General features: G+C 43.4%; 2 protein-coding genes across 28 annotated transcripts in view; one reads left to right on the forward strand and one right to left on the reverse strand.

The window, feature by feature from the left end:
* Positions 1 to 20,975, reverse strand: part of SLC6A6 (solute carrier family 6 member 6) — a 93,308-nt gene that overhangs the window by 56,400 nt on the left and 15,933 nt on the right. For 4 of the 10 annotated variants that reach the window (XM_085590452.1, XM_085590450.1, XM_021531615.4 and 1 more), the window contains exon 1: positions 707 to 844. The exons of 2 other annotated variants lie outside the window; for them this stretch is intronic. In XM_085590452.1, coding sequence (XP_085446578.1) covers positions 707 to 737 — 31 coding nt within the window. In that variant the 5' untranslated portion in view covers positions 738 to 844. Of the gene's footprint in view, positions 1 to 706; positions 845 to 1,308; positions 1,411 to 20,975 lie in introns of those variants that run through there. 4 more of the 10 variants (XM_085590451.1, XM_021531623.4, XM_021531652.4 and 1 more) reach the window with 3 other exon arrangements.
* Positions 435 to 5,905, forward strand: LOC110471393 (uncharacterized). Of its 18 annotated transcripts, none has more exons than XM_085590458.1 (5): positions 1,086 to 1,415; positions 1,843 to 2,263; positions 3,005 to 3,181; positions 3,784 to 4,416; positions 4,522 to 5,905. In XM_085590458.1, exons 1-3 carry the CDS (start codon positions 1,086 to 1,088, stop codon positions 3,079 to 3,081), a joined length of 828 nt encoding a protein of 275 aa, XP_085446584.1. In that variant the 3' UTR covers positions 3,082 to 3,181; positions 3,784 to 4,416; positions 4,522 to 5,905. The 18 variants fall into 18 exon arrangements, 16 of the variants coding, with proteins under 16 accessions (XP_085446584.1, XP_085446583.1, XP_085446585.1 ...); XM_085590457.1 differs by having other exon boundaries at positions 3,784 to 3,904; positions 4,216 to 5,905; XM_085590459.1 differs by having other exon boundaries at positions 3,784 to 3,904.

Raw genomic sequence — 20,975 nt, forward strand, 5'->3', positions numbered from 1 at the left:
TGCAGTTACCAAAATAGCACTATCAACGTAACCAGCTCCTCTCGGCACATTTTCTTAATGCCTTTCCCAATACGGTTAAAAAACATGGGAACTCATCAAAAACCTCCATCTTTTTACACCTTGGCACAAACTGTGCTGGAATAAGTGTGGCGTTATATTTCTTGGTGTTTATCTGGGTCCTCTACCACTACTTTTTCCTGTTTTTTATTTTCATCCCTGCTTCCCTTTAAACATAGTTCTTATTAAACAGCAGAAATCAGCTTCTACAATTTCTAAATACCAAGTTTTGCCACTCTTGGAGCTGCCTAAGAACAACACAGCTTGCTTTCAGTGTCATAAATAACACATACTCTGCACATTTCTTCGCCTGGGTGAAATAAATTCTCCCATGCTCTTATATGGAAACCTTGTGAGTCCTCCCACATACCTCCTGCTATAATACCAGGCAGCAACGGGCATTCATTATCTTAAAGCCAGTGGGTGAATTTTGGATCCAAGTTACCCCCAGACGAACCCAGAATTATCACCTCTTCGCACCATGCTGAGCTTGGTAACATGCCCTGTGTAGTCCCTGTATTTTATTTCCAAGCCCCATCACTACTTTGATTTCAGCACGTCGAGAACACACAAAATAAAAGGAAAATGAAGAGAATAAAAAAGAAAACGAGGGAAATCACAAGAAAGCAGCAGCAGCGGTATTACCCACCAGGTAGGCCCATTAGCATCAGATGTAGCATTGCCTGTACCAGTCTCTTCACTCGAGGTTAGCGCACGGCAGATAGAGAATGCACAGTGGGGAGGGGTGGCAGAAAAAATGGGCAAAAATAGCCGTGGAGAGAAGCGTGCGCTGTCGATGTGCTGGAGGGCCGCCAACGGGGAATGGCTGAGAACCTTATCGCCAAAAAAAGTTAACGCAAGGTGTGGGGGGGTGTGGGGTAAACAACCTCTGGGGAGGAAAAACACCGCGGAGGTAATGCGAGAGCTGGCGAAGAGGGGGCTTTAAGGAGAAGGATGAAATAATACATAAATGGAAGGGGGGAAGGGAAAGCGCACCCGAGGGCACCCCGAGTCGAGGCGGACAAAGGATGCCGCCGCCACCGGCCCGGCTCGGTTCGGCTCCGCTGGGCGCGGAGCGGCCGCCCCTTTGTTCGCCGCGGCTGCGAGGGGCGATCCGCGCCGCTCCGCCACCGCCACCCCCGCAGCGGCGGCAGCGGCGGCAGCAGCGGCAGCAGCGGCGGCAGCGGCGGCAGCAGCGGCAGCAGCCCCACCGCCCGCCCGCCCGCCGTCCCGCCCGGGAGGAGCCGGTACCTGTGTCCGCTGGCCGCGGTGCCTGCGCGCCGCTGCGCCCCTGCGGCGGTGCGGCGCGTCCGGCGGAGCGGTGCGGCGCGACTAGCAGCGCCGAGCAGGAGGAAACGGTAATTTATAAGCGCTTTCTTCCTGACCTCTCGTGTCTGTTGTCTAATGAGGGAGCTTTGAGCATCACCCATCCTGCTGAGTGGAAAAACACCGGCACGGCCTCTTCTTTGCTGGGGAGGGGGGAGCCTAAAGGAAGGGGTGTGGGGGAGGAGGGGCCATGCCGCAGACACGGCGGCGGAGCCCGGGCTGGCAGGCGGCCGCGGGCCGGCGGGGAGGGGCGGGCGGGTGCGGGGCCGGGGGGGCCGCCCGGGCCGGCCGCCGTCCCCCGCGGCTGCCGCGGGCAGCGGGAGCGGCCGCGGGGCCGCCCCGAGCCGGCCCGAGGGACCCGGCCCGCCGAGCGAGGGCTCCCAGCCGCCCGTCTCGTCTCGGTATTTCTCATTTTCGTACATTTTTTTTTAATCGTTATTTTTTCATCTTTACACAAAGAGTGTCCTTCTCACAGAAAAAGCATCCCACCGCGCTGTCACCGCCGCTGCCCGTCCCTGCTTCTGCGCCCTGGTTTTGCTGCTCCGCAGCCGCTTTTTCTCCCCGGCCCCCCCAGGGGACTGGACTCTGGACCCGGTGCCGCTCTGCCACGCTTTGGGGACAGGTTTGGTGCCGGAGCCGTCTGCTGCTGGAGGAGGCAACACGGGAGCGTGGTCTGGCAGGTGCCTGGGAGGCTGGGATGTCCCTGCTCTGCCCTGCCGCCTGCCTAAAGCGCGATCCCCGGCTCCGCAAAGTCCCGGTCGCAGCGGGAGAACAAAGTACGGCCGGGGCGATCGGCGGGGAAAACGGGCAGGGCAACGTTCTGTTTTGCGTCGGGTTTCACAGAACCGAAAGCCGGTCCTCTTCTCCTGCAGGCGAACGGGTATATGACTCAAACACGTCCTTGCTCTCCTACCTGCATCCCCTTGGTTCTCTTAATGAAAGGATACAGCGGCAGTGTCTCGGCATTTTCAGATAACCCCTGCTGAAGACTTAGTAAGAGCCTCTGTACTGCAGAATACCATTTGCATTGTGAGGGTACAGTTGTGGTGAAAAGGAGATTTTGGGCCATCTGTGTTTCACAGAAGTCCCACGGTGCTAACCTTGCACTGGGTACAGGAGGGATGGACCAAAGGAGAGTGAATAGCCTCTGCTCTCTAGGTTTTCCCGAATACAAGATGCTAAATTTCTACACCACGAACTAGGACAGCAGTTACTGGGGAACCAGCTCCGGGGCCCATAACCTATAGGCTGCTGGGGGGATCAAATTCCATCACAGCAGCCTCCAGGGAGGTCTCAGAAAAAGCTGATTTCCTTAGCCAGGTCTTGCAAAAGCTGCACCATTCTGCACACCTTTTGATGGCAATACAGGCTGCTAAAAACCCTGTGCCAGTCACGCAGCCGATTTTCCCTTACTCCAGTGCACTCTGTGATTTTCCGTATCCGAGCTGATTTGGAACGTGAGTAGGTTTTTAGAAGAAAACCAGATAGAGACAGGACATGCACAGCTAATTGATGACATATCTCCACTGAACAGCCTCGTTTAAACTCGAAGGATGAAGTCCGTGCTGCCACCTACGTCTTCTGATTCAGATTTCTTGTGTACTGCAACTTTGATTCGTAGGCATCCTTTGCAGGAGGCGGCTCACATTTTGTGAGGCTCCACGAGGGACCACAAACAGGCGGCTCTGGCTGCACTAGGGAGTGAAGCAAAAGGTTTCTCACCGGCTCAGCCACTTGTTTGGTTGCAGTGAGGATGCCTAGATGCAGATTAGGAGCCAGCAAGTCACATCAGTGAAACGTAAGTAGTGGCTGGAGCCTTGTCTGTGTGAAGGATCCTGCCAGCACAGCTGTACCACTGACAGCAGTGGAATATTTTGCTCTAGTTCTCTAGAGGAATCAGTCTGTGTTTTGTCTCTTGCTCTCTCTTCTTCTGTTGCTCCTCACTCGTTAAAAGTGAGCCACACAAAACACATGGTTGTTCTATGTGTTTAAACATAAAATGTTTGGGGTAAAAGACCAACAGCCAAAGCTGTTTTGAAGTCAGAAGCAGTACCTGGAACTAATAATAATAATAATAATAATAATAATAATAATAATAATAATAATGCCCTTTTGTGTCATAAATGTGCACATTGCTATTTGCTATTTCATTATGAGACAACACAACTTCTGAGAATGTGCCTGATGAATATTTGGGCAAACTCTGCCTTCAGCTGCAGTGGTGCACAGCAGCACTAGTGCTTCTGGCTTTTCCACTCTTATGTAACCAAAATCACAAGTTAGAGCCCAAATTACAAAGCATAAGCATGTGTATATTATTAAGCATACAAATGGTGCCTGACATTACTATCCTTTTCATGTAGGTCTGTTTTCAATCTGTTAAAATTTTTGCTTCTGCAGCTTTATTGATTTCAGTGTCTGCTGATGCAGTTTGTAACGCAGTCAAGCCTAACCCCTTATAAACCCCACTGTGAAGACATTTACCCAAACCTAACTAAGGCCAAAATCACTCTGGCTACAGGTAGGTGGAGTTCAAATGACTTTTATACCTCGAGTTTATCCTGTATTTGCTGTAGCAAGCAGAATACCATATCCCTGTGGCTGCTTTGGCAACCAGTCACAGTGGCAGGTTTCTGCACCCCAGTCCAAAGGAAGGATTTGCCATCACCTTCCTTTGAGTTCTCCCTCTTTCTCAGAGACTATTTTTGCCATTACCATGCTGATGTACTTGCTGGAGTTTTAAGGTGTTGGATGCTGATACAGCGAGTGCCTCTTGTATCTGTTTAATCCGATAACATAAACTCTTTTTTAATCTCCACGTCTGGGTCACAGGTTTTAAAAAAGACACTGGGCCAAATCCCCAGCTTGGCTACAACGTGTGGAAATCTACTGAGATGGCATGAAAGTCAGGAGAGATTCACTGTATTTGCACCCGGGTAGAGAGATCTTGAGGGGCAGGGATGTGACTGCCAGATTTCAGATGGATGAATATTAACCCAAGGGTATGACAGAGCTAATTCAGGTTTCCATAAGGTGAGGTGGAGGGAGGGGTATTACACCAGGACCTAAAATATGCTAATCAGCAAATTTTCATTAATTTTTAAATTGTAACCTATTTAATATTTCCTCATTTTTCAGGAGAAGCCCTCTTTTTATTGTTTGGCTGCTAGAGGGAAGATGATGTTTTATGGACTCAGGACCAAGATGGGTCATGGACAAAGAGGAGATTTTGCAGGGATTAGGAAGATTTTATGATTAAACATTAAAATTAAAAAAACCAAAGTTCATCCAGGCATGAAGTCCAGCAGAAATATAGGAGAGAAATGGACAGCACAGTCTGTAAAGGATTGTGTAAGCAAGAATGGCAAAAAGATGGTCTGAATAAATCCATTGCACTAATGATTTTCTATACATGAATTTCCAATACAAAATGATACTGAGTCAGTCTTTGGGGTTTCCCTGTATAGCAGAGGATCCTGAGCCTGAAAAAGGGAAGCAAATTTTGTAAGGGATTTGCATATCATGGAGTGACTCTGGATTGCAGATTTTAAGCATTACTAAATTGGGGAAAAAATTGTTGCTATTGCTGTTACATGCCAGGATATCTCACTAATCCATGCAATCCACTAATTTGCTGTAATTTTAGTTTGTCTTTATTTTAGATGAAATTATGGCCTGGACAGTTTATTTTTCTTAGTTTATCCATGTAAATCATATATAAATAAGGTATCAAACAGAAAACAAAACATGACCTGTGTTTTTGGTATCACTATCTGCCAGTGATAGAGCTCTGCACCCAGTTTACAAGTCAAACACAAAGGCAATGAAATGCCTGAATGCTTGCAAAGCAATCAGTTGGCATTAAATTCTCTTGTTTTAATGCTCTGACTGGCCTATTTTGCTTATATTTGAGACTGCCTAGCCATTATGCGATTGCCTGTACTGGTCCTTTCCTTACATCAAGCTAATTACAAATTAACTTAAGGCACTTAGCAGGGCTGAGAGGCTGGACTGGTCCTTTCTGAGTTTGGAAATGCCTGTTACTTTACAGTGGCTGATTCCTAAAGTGAGGGGCAAACACAGAGGGAACCAAACAGCCTGGAACCAAAGTGGTCACACTGGCTTTTGAAAAAAGTGACTGTCTCAAGTTAACTGAGAGTCAGCTACCTGAAAATAAAAACCTCTCATATATCCAAAGGTTTTCACTGGGATTTTCAAGATCTCCTGAGCAATTTAAAATCCTTGAGAGGAATGCACTATAGAATGAAAAATGTAAATATTATTAAAGAATGTCTCTGAACTGAAAGCCAGCCAGTTTCATAAAAATGAGCTAAAAAAGCAATAACAGGTAGTCTGTCTCCTGCTGGATGCTGTATGAACCGTATGTTTTGTATTTTGGAAGTCACTTTAAAACAATGGTTTTTTTCTTCACTATTGCTGATGGGAAGAACAGTAGAAGAACCATGTATAAATGAGATTAAAGTAATCTAATTAAAAATAAACAATGTACTTTCATCTTCAATTCATATTCAGTCATTTGGGATCTAACTTAAAAAAAAGGTAAAAATTCAGAAATTCAGAAAGGACTTTGAAAGACAACTGTTTCCCTTTAAGATTAATGATAATCATACTTGTGTGTTCAAGGGAGAATAGATCCAGGGTTATGTAACAGGATAAAGAAACAAAATCCTTTTTCCTTAAATTAAAATAGGCAGTATGTGTGTGAATTTTAGTCAGTCACTGAAAATTCAGGAAACCAAATTTCTTTCCCAACTGCACTCCACATGCTAAAATTGACGTCTTCTAATTCTTAAACAGAATCACAATAATTAAAGACAAAAAAGCTTTGTTTGTTGCATTTGACCACACTTTGCCAATAGAGGAATGCTCCCTAGGGAAAATTCTGTGGCACTTGCCCTGTGAAACAATCCAAATATGTACTCATCTTTTTATTTATGTGGCATTAGCAAATCCAATTATTGCACTTCCCAGTTGTTGTTTGTTTTTTTCTTTTTAATCTGATTACCTAGTACTAGATATATGATAACTTATCTATTTTAATATTTTTTTTGCCTGAACTATTACATAACATTTGCTATAAAATCCTGCAATGCCTGCCTAAATTTGCCAGAAACAGGACAAGATCAACAGGTAATTGATTTTTTTGATGTTGGTATTATTCTTTGCTGGCCCAATCATATACAATTTATTAAACAAACCACCCAAGTAAATAATTTCCTACCATAGAACCTCAATTTTCCACTTCTGTATTTTACAGAAGCACTCATACCAGAATTTCTGCATCAGAATTTGACACATAAAAGTCCTCTATCACATGAGTTCAATTTTCCAAAAGAAGGTAATGGTAGTATTAATAACCAAGATATAAGCCCTGAAAAGGCTAAGTCACTGATTGTACTTGCTAAAAGGGAAAAAAAAAATAAAAAAAGACATCTTGTAGGATCTAATTCTGGAGTCATTGTTTGACACAATGCAGAGCAGTTGGGATTTGCATAGAAAGGCTTTGCTGAGCTCAGGTGATGTTCACTTGTGCGTGGTGAAGCACGGGTGAGCTTTGCTGAGCGACTCCAAGCTTTGTCTGCAGACCAGAACAAACGCTGCAAATGTTGACCCATCCTTGCACATGTCCACACTCAACGTTTTCAGTCCTGGAAGCAAAGCTCCACATCTGGGCAGTTTAAGTGATGTTCCTTCACTGGACCAAGTGCTCTGTTAGCACTGCTCCAGTAGCACAAGGTGTGCTTGGAGATGATGCACATGGTGAATATGCCTCTTTCCCTGCTAGTAACACACCTGCCATGCTGCAGATAAATATTCTGCTGCTGCACGGCCTGCACAACACATCCTGCCAAGTCAAGATTGTTGCATGGGATCAGCAAAGTTGATATGGAATGTGGGAAGCCACAGGAGATGTGAGTTGGGAGACAGGGAAGAAGTTGTGGCAGACCCACTCTGAAAGCAATAAAAGGTCAACAGAGTCTGAGGCTGCTCTGCAGAACCACTTCCATTTCCATTTGGAGCTGATTATTGAGCTGGCAGTGTTGGTCTAAGCACATCCCAGGTGACAGTAGAGATCACAGTGGAAAATAGTCCAAAAATGTACAGTGGAGGCAGTTGAGCCTTCATGACTTACACAATGGCTCCAGAAAACTGATGGATTAAACTCACCAAAGAAGAAGAAGAGTGATCACTTGAGTGAATTCATACATGCTCGTATTTCTTTCTGTTTGCTTATGGGTCCCTCTGCTCCCTTCCCTCTCAAAGTGATGTTGAAACAGTTATGAGGAGTGTATAACTGAAAATTATACACTCCTCATATACTTCGTTTATTCTCACAAATTACATTGGAAGATATAGGCAAACACTGGGAGAAAATAATGTAAGAAACAAAACCATTCCCAAATGCATGCTTGTATGAGTTTCAAACAGATGGAATATCTAGCTAAGTGAATTAATGCACTGCAAGCAGAGAAAGAGCTTCAAATGCCTGAGCATCTAGAAAAAAGAAGAAATTTAAAATGAACCCTGCAAGCTATCCAGCAACCACTCATCCAGTATCATGATTTTAATTAACATAACTGGAAAGCAAGCATATAATATAAACTTAAAAACACAGCGCTTCGGTTTTCCAGACTACCAGTCCAAATGCAAAACAAATTGCTTGCATCTGGTGGTGGCAGGGAGGCAGAGCTGGGGCGGGAGTGCCGCGGCAGCATCCGCGCGCTGCCCGCGGAGCGCCTGGCACGGCCCTGCCCGCCGTGCCCTGGCACCGCCGCGCCACAAACACTCCGAGCATTCCCGCGTGCTCCGAGGAGATGCCTGGGCTTCCACCTCTGCTGGCAGCACGTTGCTCCGTGTAGCAGTGTCACTGAGGGGACACCAGTGGCTCTCAGGCGTGGGTGACCTTGATCCTGCCCAGGCAGTTACCTTTTCTGGACCTTTGGCATGCTCCCAAGTGATCTTTCAGCCGGAATCTCCGTGGCCTAAAATAAATTCAGCAATATTCACCGTGGCATCCCTGTATTTCTCTTTTGGGATACCTGATGCTTATGTCCCAACCTGGGCAGAGACTTGTTTTGTAAAGTTTATCTGGGTGCTGCAATACTACCAACCCAGCAGTGCATCCTTGCAGAGAGCAATTCCTGCCTGTCTGTCCCAGCCAGAGCAATCCCGCTTCGTTGTCTGTACATGAGAAGGTTGGGAAAGGGGAGAGGGTGGAATAGGCTCAGCACGAAGCACAAACGATCCAGACCTGGGCCTCTAAATCTCTTTGGTCAATGTTAGTCAGCTCTAATTTGTATCAAAGTCCAATATTATCACTTATTATTAAATAAGCCACAAATGGTTAATATTTTGTCAACAGTTGGTCACAAGCTGCCTGTAGCACTGAGCAATTGTCTCTTACTCTCTATGTCAGCCAAAATCCTCAAATATTCTCCTTTTTACTTCTGCAAATCTGTCTGTTTGGCTTATGAAGTTCATGGAGAGAAGTGTGAAAACTTGCCCCTATACTCCCATCTTTCTCTGGGAAGCATATCCCAGCAAACTGTGAAGCAGCCAAAGTGCGTTTGGGATGCCCTTGACATTCACAAAGACACCCTTGACCCCTGCTGCCCCATAGCAAGGGCTGCTGGAGGCCATTGGCATCATGGAGGAGCTGCATGGCCAGGCTGGGCTGTGGCAGTGACCAGGCATCATCCTGAGCAGCAGGGCCTGGGACTGCCTGGTGGCAGAGCTGAAGAAGTCATGGAGCAGAGGCACACAGTGGAGGGTGTGGTGGACCCCAGGAGCTTTTCCATCCAGTGCCTCTGGAGGACCTGTGAAATGGTATGGAGAGTGGTACAGCATCTATCGGGCACATCCCCTGGCCTGCTGGAGCTCAGGACACAGGCACCACCTCCAGCCAGAGCAGAGGACACTGCCACATGGCCACCCCACCTGGCTTCAACTCAGGTTTCCCCTCAAGCTGAACTCATACCACCCCAGAAGTCTTTACATGTGTCACTGCCTGAATTTTGCATCCCTACTGGGAGACTAAGCTCCCAGTTCTCCCAGTAAGATACAGGTTAAATACAGGTCATGTTTCTGCTGTTTTCCACCAGCAAAACAGCTGTTTGCTCTAAACATGAAGATATTTTTGTAAGAGCAAAAGCATGAATTATTTCAAACTTGCCTCAGGATGAATTTTCAAGGGTACTGCGGAGACTGTTTCCACAACAAAATGGGAACTCTTCTCCTACTGAATTGTTCATGTTATTTTCATGAATGCTAGAAAAGAAGATGGCTTTTTTAAAATGTCAGCAGATACCTGGAACGGGATTTTGTTTCCGTAAATCCTTTGGAAACTATTGTTGTTGATGTTGTCTAATCTGACCAAAAGTTCAATTTGTCAATTTTTATTAAGCCTTGCTGTCAGGTATAGGCAATTAGCTTAACAAAATATCAGATAGGATCTCTGCTGTGTTTGCAATGCCTGTTGCTCTGATCCTTACCTGGTGGGAAATGGCTTTGGAGGAGCACAGCCACATCTTTGTAGCTGTTTACATCACATTTCTGACAGAGCTCCACCCTGCTTTCCCCATTTGTACTTTGTTTTTCATGAATAAAGGTCATGGCATTGGCATCACAAAAAAATATTGTTGCTGTAGAAGGAATTCAGCTATCCCCTCTGGGTAATAAACAATAATGCACTCCAAGGCTGGCAGGGCAGCAATCAGAGATGAAGAGAAGGCCAAGATCCATTGAGATCTCTGCAGACCTCCAGCATCCCACAAGTCAGTTGTCTGCCTGTCTGTGCTGAGCCACTGCAGAGTTTGCATAGTCTCTAATATTTTGCCCAATCTAGATTTAGGCACTCCCCAGCTGTTGGCAGTGGGTCTGTTGTGGGTACCTGCCTCCCAGCCAATCACACTACTGGAATTTGCTGCCTAATAGTCAAAGGACATTTTTTCTGCAACAATGTCCTACATTAGCCCAACACTCCCTGTGTGTGTTGGTGCCTGGGGACATGGTTACCAGATGTAGTTGCCAACCACTGGCTGCCCCTGCTCTGGAGTGCTCTCCAAGGAGGTGCTGTGGCCAGGGCACGTTGTTTAGTCTGCTGCTTGTGTGGGACTCTGGCCCCGCTGTGGCCCAGCTACACAATGCATCATTTTAGCCATGTTGTATCTAGATCAGGGAATAAATGTATAGGAACTACATCCCTTGATTCAGCTATAAAGTAAATGAGATCTCTGCCGTGTTTCTGTAGTTGACCTCCATGCTTGTGCTCATGTCAAAATCACTGCTTGTCTTTTGGCTCAAAAGCCATTCTTCTAATCTTTTGTTATGTGTGAGGCTCTCAAGTTGTCTGGTGCTTTTTTGTTCTTTCAGGCTGCCAGTACTTTCTAGCAAGATGGAATTTTAAATAATTTCAATATTCCAGGAGTAATTTCATCCCCAGTGCCTGTAGAAACACTCCCTTAAATTTATGGTCCATGGCTTTATGATTCTCTAGGCATGGACCAAAATCTCAGTTGTTCTGAGAATATGAGGGAAATGAGGAGAAGTTGCTGCATTTTTGCTACAGCCAAGGACACACAACAGCCAACAAGCAAAAGCTCAACATCAAAAGCATTGGGAATACTTTTAGCACAAACACTACTCAAACAATTCCCAATTCAGTAGGAAGCATACTGGAGAAAAATCTCCAGGTTAGGCAGACCTTGAACTTTCTTACCCAGGATCACACCAGCTGAGAAGTAATTAAATTCTACAGAAGTAGTTGGGGGTTTTATTAGTAAAAATCCTAGAGGTGAATTCCTTGCTTTTTCTCAATCAGATATGTTTGAAAGAGAGAATTGGATGAATAATAATTATTACTCATTTTTACATGGTGCTTTAGCATAATCCCAGAAATTATAATTTAGGGAGTACAGATCTTCCTTGTTGCAAAGCCCTCAACATTCCTGTGGCAATAGCCAGGAATCAGATAAAATAGAAGCAATTAATAAAGTATTTAATCATTAAAATTTTTCCAACACCAGAATCACCCAGCAGGTTTTGTACGTCCTCTGGCATTTGAAATTTTGTCAGTAATGAAAACTAAATGAGTTGAATACAAATATAAGGTTTAAAACAATGTCACATGGGTCTCACATGTTAGTGTGCACAAAAATAATATTTGAATGGGAGCTGTTCAAATAAAATCAAAATTGTTTATTTTTTTATAAAGCAATCTCCTCTTGATTATTAACAGACCAAAAGCTGCCTTAAAGAGATTCGAAGGCCATCATGCTCCTATTTTCCCTTAGCATCGACTAAATAGTGGTTGAATTGACATCCCTATTTAAGGTTTCCACATCTCTTAGTACTTTGCATTGTATTTCCTCTGTGAAGTTTCCTAACTTCTGCTAACCATGAAGGCCTGGGAGGCCTGCAGAGCACATCCACGCTCTATAGGAAGTGGTTTTGGTGTTGCTCTAGCAACGCCAAATCAGTACTGAGTAAGCAGAGGTGCTGCTCAGCAGAGAAATCACACAAATGTCTGTACATCGTCACTGCCATTAAGAATGGAGGCAGCAGTTACGATGATCAAGCCTAATACCCTTCAAGGAAATTGCAATTCTCTCTTTTATTCCTCCCCTATGTTTTAATTTGATATAACTTCTATTCCTGGTGCTGCTTGCTGCAGCACACTCTGCATGACTGGGGAGCCATTCTTTCCTTTGCTCAAAGTGTCCCCAGACAGGAAGTCAGGTTGGGTAACGAATCCTTTGTGAGTCTGAAGCAATGTAAAGGGAGAAGGAACTCACCCACTGGATAAACCAGGTCCTTTTTTACTTTATACTAGAGCTGACTGCATTTTAGAAGAAAGAAATTAATCCTTTTATATTTTTTTCTAAATGTGAAGCTCCTTTAATTCACCCTTTTAAAGCATTTGGGGATCATCTGATGAAAAGTCCTAAAGAAACACAAGGCATCCCTGCTACTTGGCTTGCAAAGCTAAAGCTCACGCTCTGAAAAGAGGAGTGTGCTTAGAAAAAAGAGCTTTTGAACACAAAAACAAACAATGGCAATGCTTGCTGACAAACACTTCACCTGCCTGCTGCCATTTACATATTTTTACGTATCCATGGAGTACTGCTGAGGGTCTTGGTCACCTTGACCTGTCACCTGACACAAATCTGTTTAAGCTTTCTTCAAAGATTACTCCCTGCTGCCACTCAGGTATTTTTTGCTGTTACTTTTGTTTTTTATTAATCTTTGAATTGCTTTCAGTCTGAAAGCATCTTTCTGGTCCCCAAACTGTACAGAATATATCAGACAATCCTCTAGGGGCACTGAAATAAAATCTAAAACTCCCTCCCCCATGACTCTTACACAGTCAACACATATCCTTTTGATTTTAGACCTTGTTTTAGGTCCACGCAAGAAAGGCTTTGACATCTTTAATCGGGTTTGGTTTTTTTTTTCCCTTTAATTTTGATTTCTTCCAGTTTTCTGGATAGATTTCACACAGCTTGCCATCACAGCTCTAGAGGACAATAAAAAAATGTATGGGAACTCCTCCAAAGTACGTGTTTGCAAGGAGTGCTATGCCAGGAACATCATTACCAGAGTCCCAGTAAATAATCCAGAACCAATGCTGTAACTTTATGTGTACCAGGGGCACTGAAACCCATGCTGAAATACTTGGCAAGTCTGCCCTTAAACTAGGATATATTGTATTGATATTGGCTGTGATCAACCACAACATTCCTTGGTTTTGAGGTAGTATTTCTGAAGGGGGAGGTTTTGTGATGCCAGTTCTTGTCATATGTTTTCCTGTCTCACCCTATGTCCAAGCCCAGCTAATCTGATGATATCCAACTGTCCTAATGAGCTGCATCTACTTCTAGGCTGAAGCGTTGACAGCTGCTTGTTCTATTGCCAACAAAAACTTCTGAGACAACTGTATCTCATTCCTGCAAGTACGCAAATCGCTTCATTTCTAGCACAAATATGAGATATAATGATATTTTTTTAATCGATCCAGGTTGAAAAAGAGGTGTGTGAAAAATGCCATCCAGCACTCAATTATTTCCTCACGTGCAGTTTAATCCCTCAGCTGGAAATGTCTATTGGTTACAGAGAAATCAAGGGCTCATGTCCCTTACAGCAGAGGTACAGTCACATGGACTGAGGTCAGTGAGAAGGACATGTTCCTCCAATTAATGTTGGTATGTGTTTATTTGTATTTTTATACATTGGTAATTCTTCCATTTGCTGTTCTTGGATTCAGAGCTCTTGGCAAGAGCTTCAGCTTGTTCTTATTCACATAGGATTTAATGCACTTAATTCTTCACCACCACCTTGACCATCTCAAGCACATGGGATTTGCCCTCTTTCCCAAGGCTGTTGGACCCACAGACTCATAAACCTTTCTTTCCCCTGGATTGCCTTTGCAAAGCACAGAAACTGGGTTATAGGTAAGACCAGGCTCCCAACAAGCCATTATAAACTACTTACAACCTCTGGAGAGAAAGCTATCTAAAACAGAGATTGAATTTGCAGGAGAAATTTTGTCTTATAGGCAATAACAGACAACAATCCCCAGACAAAGATGGAGAGGAAACACACAGAAACACTGATTTTGATCCAAATGCAGTCAGAAGAAATAGAAGCAACACCTCCAGTGGCAGCTGATCAGGGCAGTTCATCTCCAGGCAAAACTAGTACTTCTCTTTGTATAAAGGAAAACCCATGTCTGCCCTCTGCCCCTCAAAAATTTTATGACTTGCCAGATTCCAGGAATCACAGAAAATACTATTGAGCCAGGGCCAAGGACCAGAAAATCTAGGGAAAGCACATCTAGTCCTGGCAAACTCTTGTAGCAGCCTAGGTCACCACTGTGGCTCCTCCTGTGCCAGCCTTTCACACTTTTCCCAGCTGAAGATAGGACCCATTTCTCCAATTCACTTTGCCTCAGTAAGTTACTCACACCCATATGAGCTCAAAAACTCGAGACTCTTGCCTAGGATAAGGCTGGAAGGAGGGAGAGTTTGTTATTGTTCTAAGGGCTTTATGTAGGTTTTTTAATTAATTCTTGGGATATGTCAGACTTTTAATTAATTCTTGGGATATGCAGTGGTGGAGACCATATAAGTAGCTAGATTAGAGTGAGAGACATAACAGTGGTATTGGATACAGAAATAACAGCCATTGCCAGTTCCATGGGAAGACAGGACAAATTAATAAACATCAATCATAATATCAGAAACCACCAGGCTTGGAAAAATCTCTTGATTTTAGGAAAAATTCACTGAAAGATGCCAGGGCTTGATCTGGCATCTGACTTTTTCTCAGGAGTATAATTGCCTTTGAGGAAGAAAAGGATTTTTGAGGAGCCATAAATCCAGGAACCTTCTATACCATTATCTTTTAGTCAGTAAGTTCTATGGACAAATACAGGACTTGTTTTTTTGGTAGGGCTTATTTTTGTTTTTATATTACATCTGTAGTTTCCCTAAGCTTTTTGCTCCAACATTTTTCATGATGAAAAATTTCATTCTATACCAAGATGATGTGCAAACTGAATGCAAAGGCAAGCAAAATATCCAAATAGGCCCAACTCTTGGTATCTCCTGAGTACAAGATGGTCTGACCTCTACAGGACCTTCTCCACTGTTAGCAGATCCAACACACCATCAAGAAGGCAGGGAAGAATTCAGGAAGAAATGATAAATATATATGGACTGAATGCCAATGCAACTATACTTTAAGTCCTATTCCAGCCTATGAGACCAGAAAGGTATTTTCAGTTTCTGGTGCTATTTACGAAGATATTTCTGATAGAATGCAGACTGTGCTGTTTTGGGGAGGGAGGAATTGGCTTCTTTAGGATTACTCAAAATTTATTAAATAAGAAGCTTTCTGTATTTCCTCACAGCTGGAGGCCAATCATTGCGACACAGATAGAAAAGCTGGAGGCTGGAAGAGAAATTCTTTGATTTAACCCCAGCTCCTTACACACACAGCTGGTGTGTGCAAAATGTGTCCAGGTTCTGTGAAGTGTGAGATACTGAATATCTCTGTCTGCCTCAGCAATATTTGAAACTTTACATTGAGCTAAGGGCTCAAATCCCAGAAGGTGGCATTGGGAGGCCAATCCCTTAGGACATCCCTGGTGTCAAATTCTTTGAGGATACTTGAGTAGACTAAATGCATCACAGCGAGGTGACATCTACCTTCTACAGAGCAAGGAGAAGACCATATGTTATGAAACTCTGTTCAGCTTTGGTTTCCTCAGTAAAAGAAAAATATTAAAGAATACATCGAAACATAACCACAATGAAGTTTTAAGAGGCTCAAGGTATTGATTCAAGATGGGGATGCCCAAAATACACATTAAGGGTGGAATGCTGGCACCATGAATATCAGCAAGAAAATCTCCTGGTGGCTGCATTGGAACTGTGTCCATACAGTTTATCCAGACAAAGATAGTATAAACACCAGAGGCTCAATTGTCCCTGAGCTAACAGTGCTCAGTTGTTTAAGCACAGGAAATGGCCCACCCTTTTCCCACCTTTGTACACCCAGGCAGGGGTCAGACACAGTGTAGCTGCCACAAGGGCAAGGCTGATTCCAGCCAGTGTCTGACACAGGGTGATGGAGGCAGGGTGATGGCAGAGCTGCTGCCCTGGAGCTCTGCTAGCACCTGCAGAGGTGGCACAAATGGGGAGAACGTATGGTCAATCTGTGAAAATGCCCCCTGGGCAAGCAGATACTTGCTACTAGTTGTCTTGGAGAAACTGGCTTAAACTCCTGCTCAGGACACAGTTTTCATTCTTAAAGTCAATGCTCAGGTGAAAGAAAAGTTCCAATAGTTTCCCTTAATAGTCTTCTTATATGAGAAAGACATCCAAGTAAACAAAATTACCACTGTCATTGTCACAACACAATCCCACCTTCTTCCAGTATCTTTTGCTACCATAACAGGATCCTGAAGTGGTTGTTTTTAGTTCAGCATTAAGATGATTTCATCTTTCACATTTATTATCTGAGTAAACGAGTACATACTTCTCTCATTCTTCATATTTGTCTTGATTATTCACCTTTGGTAATGGAACATGTAGGAGTGGGAAGGCATGAGTTCACTGCCAGGGAGTGCCTCTGCAGGCAAAATGAGATGCAGGTACAAAAATCAAAAGCCATGATGGAAGAGAAAACGATTTTTTTATTTTCTCTTTACCTAAAAACTCAAGGCAAAATAGTTGCCCAGGCCTCTCCAGGAGCTTTCCACATATTAAGCATTGTGAAGCCCCCATCTTGGGAATAGTGGGATCAGACATCGAGAGCTGAATTTCCATGCTACATAGACATGCACACATTTAATCTGGTTGTGGTTTCCTTAATATGAAAGGATCCTAAAGTCAGCTCTGATTTGACTCATCAGTTCCAGCTAATTTTCAAGCTAAGGACTCTAATAAGCAGATTCAAGAGCATCTGGGCAAATTTAGCTCCAACCAATTTGCCTCAAGAACATCCTTTGAATACATTTGCATAGTCTGTGCTCACAAAGCTGCATAAACCATGCTTTGCCAGCTGCTGGCTGGGCCCCTCAGCCTGGCACACTGTTCTCACTGCTGAATATCCACTGAAGCCATGACAAAGTGCTTATAGCCATTCACTTTTCCTTTATTTGATGTTATGTGTACCCCTGTACCATGGTGTGCAACAAATTCCCGGAATAATGATGATTTAAATGCTGGACAGGCAGTGTGTAGGCAGGGAGCTCATGCCCCATGTCACTGTGCCACAACCTTGACCTGATGACAGGATGCCTGAGAGTAAGAATGCAGAGCCATCACTAGCACCAGGCTTGGCTTTCCCTCTGCAGTGCCAAGTTTGATAGTCTCTTTGGTGATCCAGGCACATGCCCATTAAGAAAGTTTATTTTAAAGAGGTCAGGTAGCAGCTGATGGGTGGTAGGAATGTTTTAGTATTCCAAATCAGGCAGTGTTTGAATGAACAATCTACAGATGTCAATGTCAGCAGATGTATTGGTAATACCACATGCTGGAGTCTTTGTGAACTCTGAGTTCTTGCTCTTTGGTGCCTAATTATAGTCCCTGGAACAGTTCATTACTTGCAGTGTATTGGGACCTAGGGATCCTGGTCAGATTTGGAGTCCCTTTGTGCCAGGTGCTGCACAAACACAAATGCCAGCTCTAGTAGACCCTACAAGCTAAGACCCTGCAAACTCTTCCCCATGTACTGAACCTTCTTCACAGCTGTAACTTCACTGGGTTTAGTCTGATCTGTGCAGATTTGCAGCTCTGTTGTGTTCTAGCTCATTCTCTATTTAACACCTATTGAACACTCTGCAACTGCTTAAAAGCATGAAGTAAATCATGTGCATAAATGTTTGTAGAATGTGAGGCTTAATAAAGATCAGCAGCAATACAGGCAAGTGAGTGAAGAGGAAGATAAAAGTAACCACAAGGGGAACTTGTGATTACGTAGCCTGGCTACATAGATAGTTTGTGGGCTTCATGGTTTGGTAATTTTGTTTGTTTGCTTAATGTAAATGAGCAAGAGAATGTAAAGAATCCCTGACACCTACTGAAGCCAGAGCTGCAGTGTAGGCCTCGTCCAGTGCATTTATAAGTCCTTCCTTGTTCAGCAAAACATTTGGCCATGTTTTGCACTCTAAGAGGAGAATATCCAATATCATGTTCTGGGTAAGAACTGGGGACCACTTTCCTGCAAAGTACAAACCCAAATAAACAAGCTATCCCCAGAATACTCCTGTACAATGAGCTATGGAGGGAGGAGTCTCTGAAGTTTAGGGATGTTTTTCCTTTCAATATTTGTGAACTCTTTTCTGTGTTCCTTGGCTAGCTCTAACCAAAAGCTACCTTTAGGAGTGTTCTGTATTCAGTCTAATTTAGATGTACCCAATTTACATGCAAGTTCTCACTTTCAGAACAGGTTTCTTTGTAAGTTGTTGACATAAAATGGTTATACTCCTATTATACTCGAGTAAAAAGGCAAACTGAGTAATAGAGAAAATATCTTTTCCTATCTTTTACTGGAGTTTATTGCCCTGTTGTGCAAAGTTTTGTCACAAACACTTTGTCTTGACTGGTACTTTTTGTTCTCCATGAGCAGTTTAACAAGCTGAAGTTCAGAGAATTTGCAGAGTGCATTTGTTTTGGAGTGACAATATTTCCAGGGAATCATAATTCCTAAAACAAATTATGTTAATCAGAAATGTGTTGTAACTTTGCTTTGGGAACACTGAGATAACAGATTACCTTTAACTTACTGACACACTTCTGAGTTTTGGCCACTGAATAGTTGCAACAATCTACACATTGAGTATCAGCTATCTGTAGCACTTGGCAAACAGGATAAAACAGGTGAAACTCTGATTTTTTTATCAGCTCTCTGCAGGTTTAAAAGCCTTATTTAACAAAGAGTTTCTATACTTACTAAGTTAAGCATACACTGAAGATAAGCAAAAGCCTGAAAGCTTTGCTGAATTCACACTCAGTTAGGTAAGGTTACAGGGTTTTTGCTTAATCTGGGCCACAGCTAACAGCTGAGCAGTGATACTGGGAGCAACAACCGGGACTCCGGGGAGGGTGTGGATGCTATTTTTGACCCACTTACATTGATTGCTATTCAAGTTTTGTGTCGGTTACAACATGTTACATAGACACAGAGAATCTACAAACAAGCCCAAGTTACCTTCTCAGTTTAACAACACCTCATTTCAGAGCCCTTCAGTTTTTTACCTTGGCTGGTGGCTGTGTTTTCACCCCAGCATGCCAAATTGGCTGATCTTACTGAATATTGATACATGAAAGAAACAAGCCTCCTCTTTATTTAATATGAGTCTTTGCTCTTGCTGGCATTGGATCTTTATTACATCTGCAGGGAGGGTTAGCTTTTAATCTGTGTTATTGCAATGTGTCTCCATCAAGATAGAGGCATGCCCCAGCAGGACAAGATCCTATGAAAGTTCAGGTTGCTGCTCTTTGCTTCCAGCAAAGGAAATAATGTTTTAGCCACCCATGTTGAATCGCCAGTAGCCAGCATGGAAAGCTTTTGTAGACCAAAGGCTACCAGACCACTGATATTTGCAACACCCAAGATGCAGCTCAGGGACCAGCAAATCAAAGGCTGAATCTTGAATTTTCTGCTGAGGTCTTGATCTTGTTAAGCTTGACTTGCCTAGAAAATCTTCCTTCATTATATTAAACCTACAGATTTAAACATGAACCCAATCCCTTTCCTGCTGAAATCCTTCCTGAATGGCATTAGGAGAAGCCAAAACTTGTGGATTACCCTGGTGAAAGAACATGCTATGAGCAGGCATTATGGGCTTTGGGAGGAGCAAAATAGAACACAGTAATGATTAGAAACCCCACACTCTCAAACCAAACACAAGGTCCTTACAAGTTTTCCTCTGAAATGAATGGAAGGGTGGCTTTCAGGGCTATGTCAATGCTGTATTGCAACACACCTTTGCCATAACTTTGGCTGACAGTTCTCCCAGTGTACCTGTCTATGGACAAAACACACTTTCCAAAGGTGTTTATGACTTTCATATACAGACCTTGTTCTTTCCAGCAAAGGCAAATGAAGCTTATGAAGAAAGACACTTAGATTATGACAATCTGCTGACACACATGAAAAAAGTGGTTTTTTTTTCAACTCAGAATAGCCAGAATACCCCTATGAAATATTCTTTCTCACACAACATACTGTTTTCTCATTATGTGTGTTGACATTTTTCAGACTGACCTCAGCTAGATATTTTGTTCCGGAGTCCCCATTTAGTGGAACATTTAAACAATAACACTTTGAAGCATGCTCAGTCTCTCTTTTGAAGTCCATTCAGGCTCTGCCCTAGGGTCAGCAGGCGCATTCCAGCAATGATGCACGGACCATCTGCTGTACAAGTTTAAATCCCACTGGTCCTATACCTAGAGGTACTAACATGTTGCATAACTAGCACTGAAAAACAGCCTGTCAGTTCAGATAGAGTTTGGATTTATTCCTAGAGCTCTCTTATGCTCCCGCTGGAGGGCCTGTGTACAGTAACCTTTGAATGTGGTTTCTGGGAACTACAAAGTAATGAGATAAATAATAAGAAATGACATTAAATTCTTGCATTCAGAACCTTTATTTTCCTTTGCCCATTTACACCCTGGCTCTGTGATTGCCTGAGTTCATTGTCTGGCACTTAATTTAGGTGCCTTCCTATTCCAGACTTTTCACTTAGGTGGGCTCTGGCTTAGTTACCCTAAAAAGTGATCCATGGCTTAGTGTCAGTTGCTGCACAAGGGAAAACCAGGATGGTGCAATATAAAAGGTGAATTTTTTTAAGAAAATGCCAATGATTCAGATGACCAGGGACTATTTACTTGGGTAGGAACCTGGCATCAAAAGCATGACAAAAATCTCTGCCAAGAAAAGTATTTGTCTATATATTTTATCCATTGTGCTTTAATGTTAACTAGGCATTATTAAACTTAACAATGCATTGGCTGAGGTTAATGTATATCAGACCCAAGCACTGTTGGTCTCATTGATGCTAT

This window comes from Lonchura striata, chromosome 12 (genome assembly GCF_050655825.1).
Source record: "Lonchura striata isolate lonStrDom1 chromosome 12, ASM5065582v1, whole genome shotgun sequence".
Classification (NCBI taxonomy): Eukaryota; Metazoa; Chordata; class Aves; order Passeriformes; family Estrildidae; genus Lonchura; species Lonchura striata.

Excerpts from the sequence above, each read along its gene's own strand:
- LOC110471393 (XM_085590455.1), top strand. The coding sequence starts at position 1,086 with ATGCCGCCGCCACCGGCCCGGCTCGGTTCGGCTCCGCTGGGCGCGGAG. Across the intron at positions 1,416-1,842 it reads GCGCCGAGCAGGAGGAAACG|AGTGTCCTTCTCACAGAAAA; the intron begins GTAATTTATAAG and ends CTTTACACAAAG. Across the intron at positions 2,264-3,004 it reads CTTCTCCTGCAGGCGAACGG|GCATCCTTTGCAGGAGGCGG; the intron begins GTATATGACTCA and ends TTTGATTCGTAG.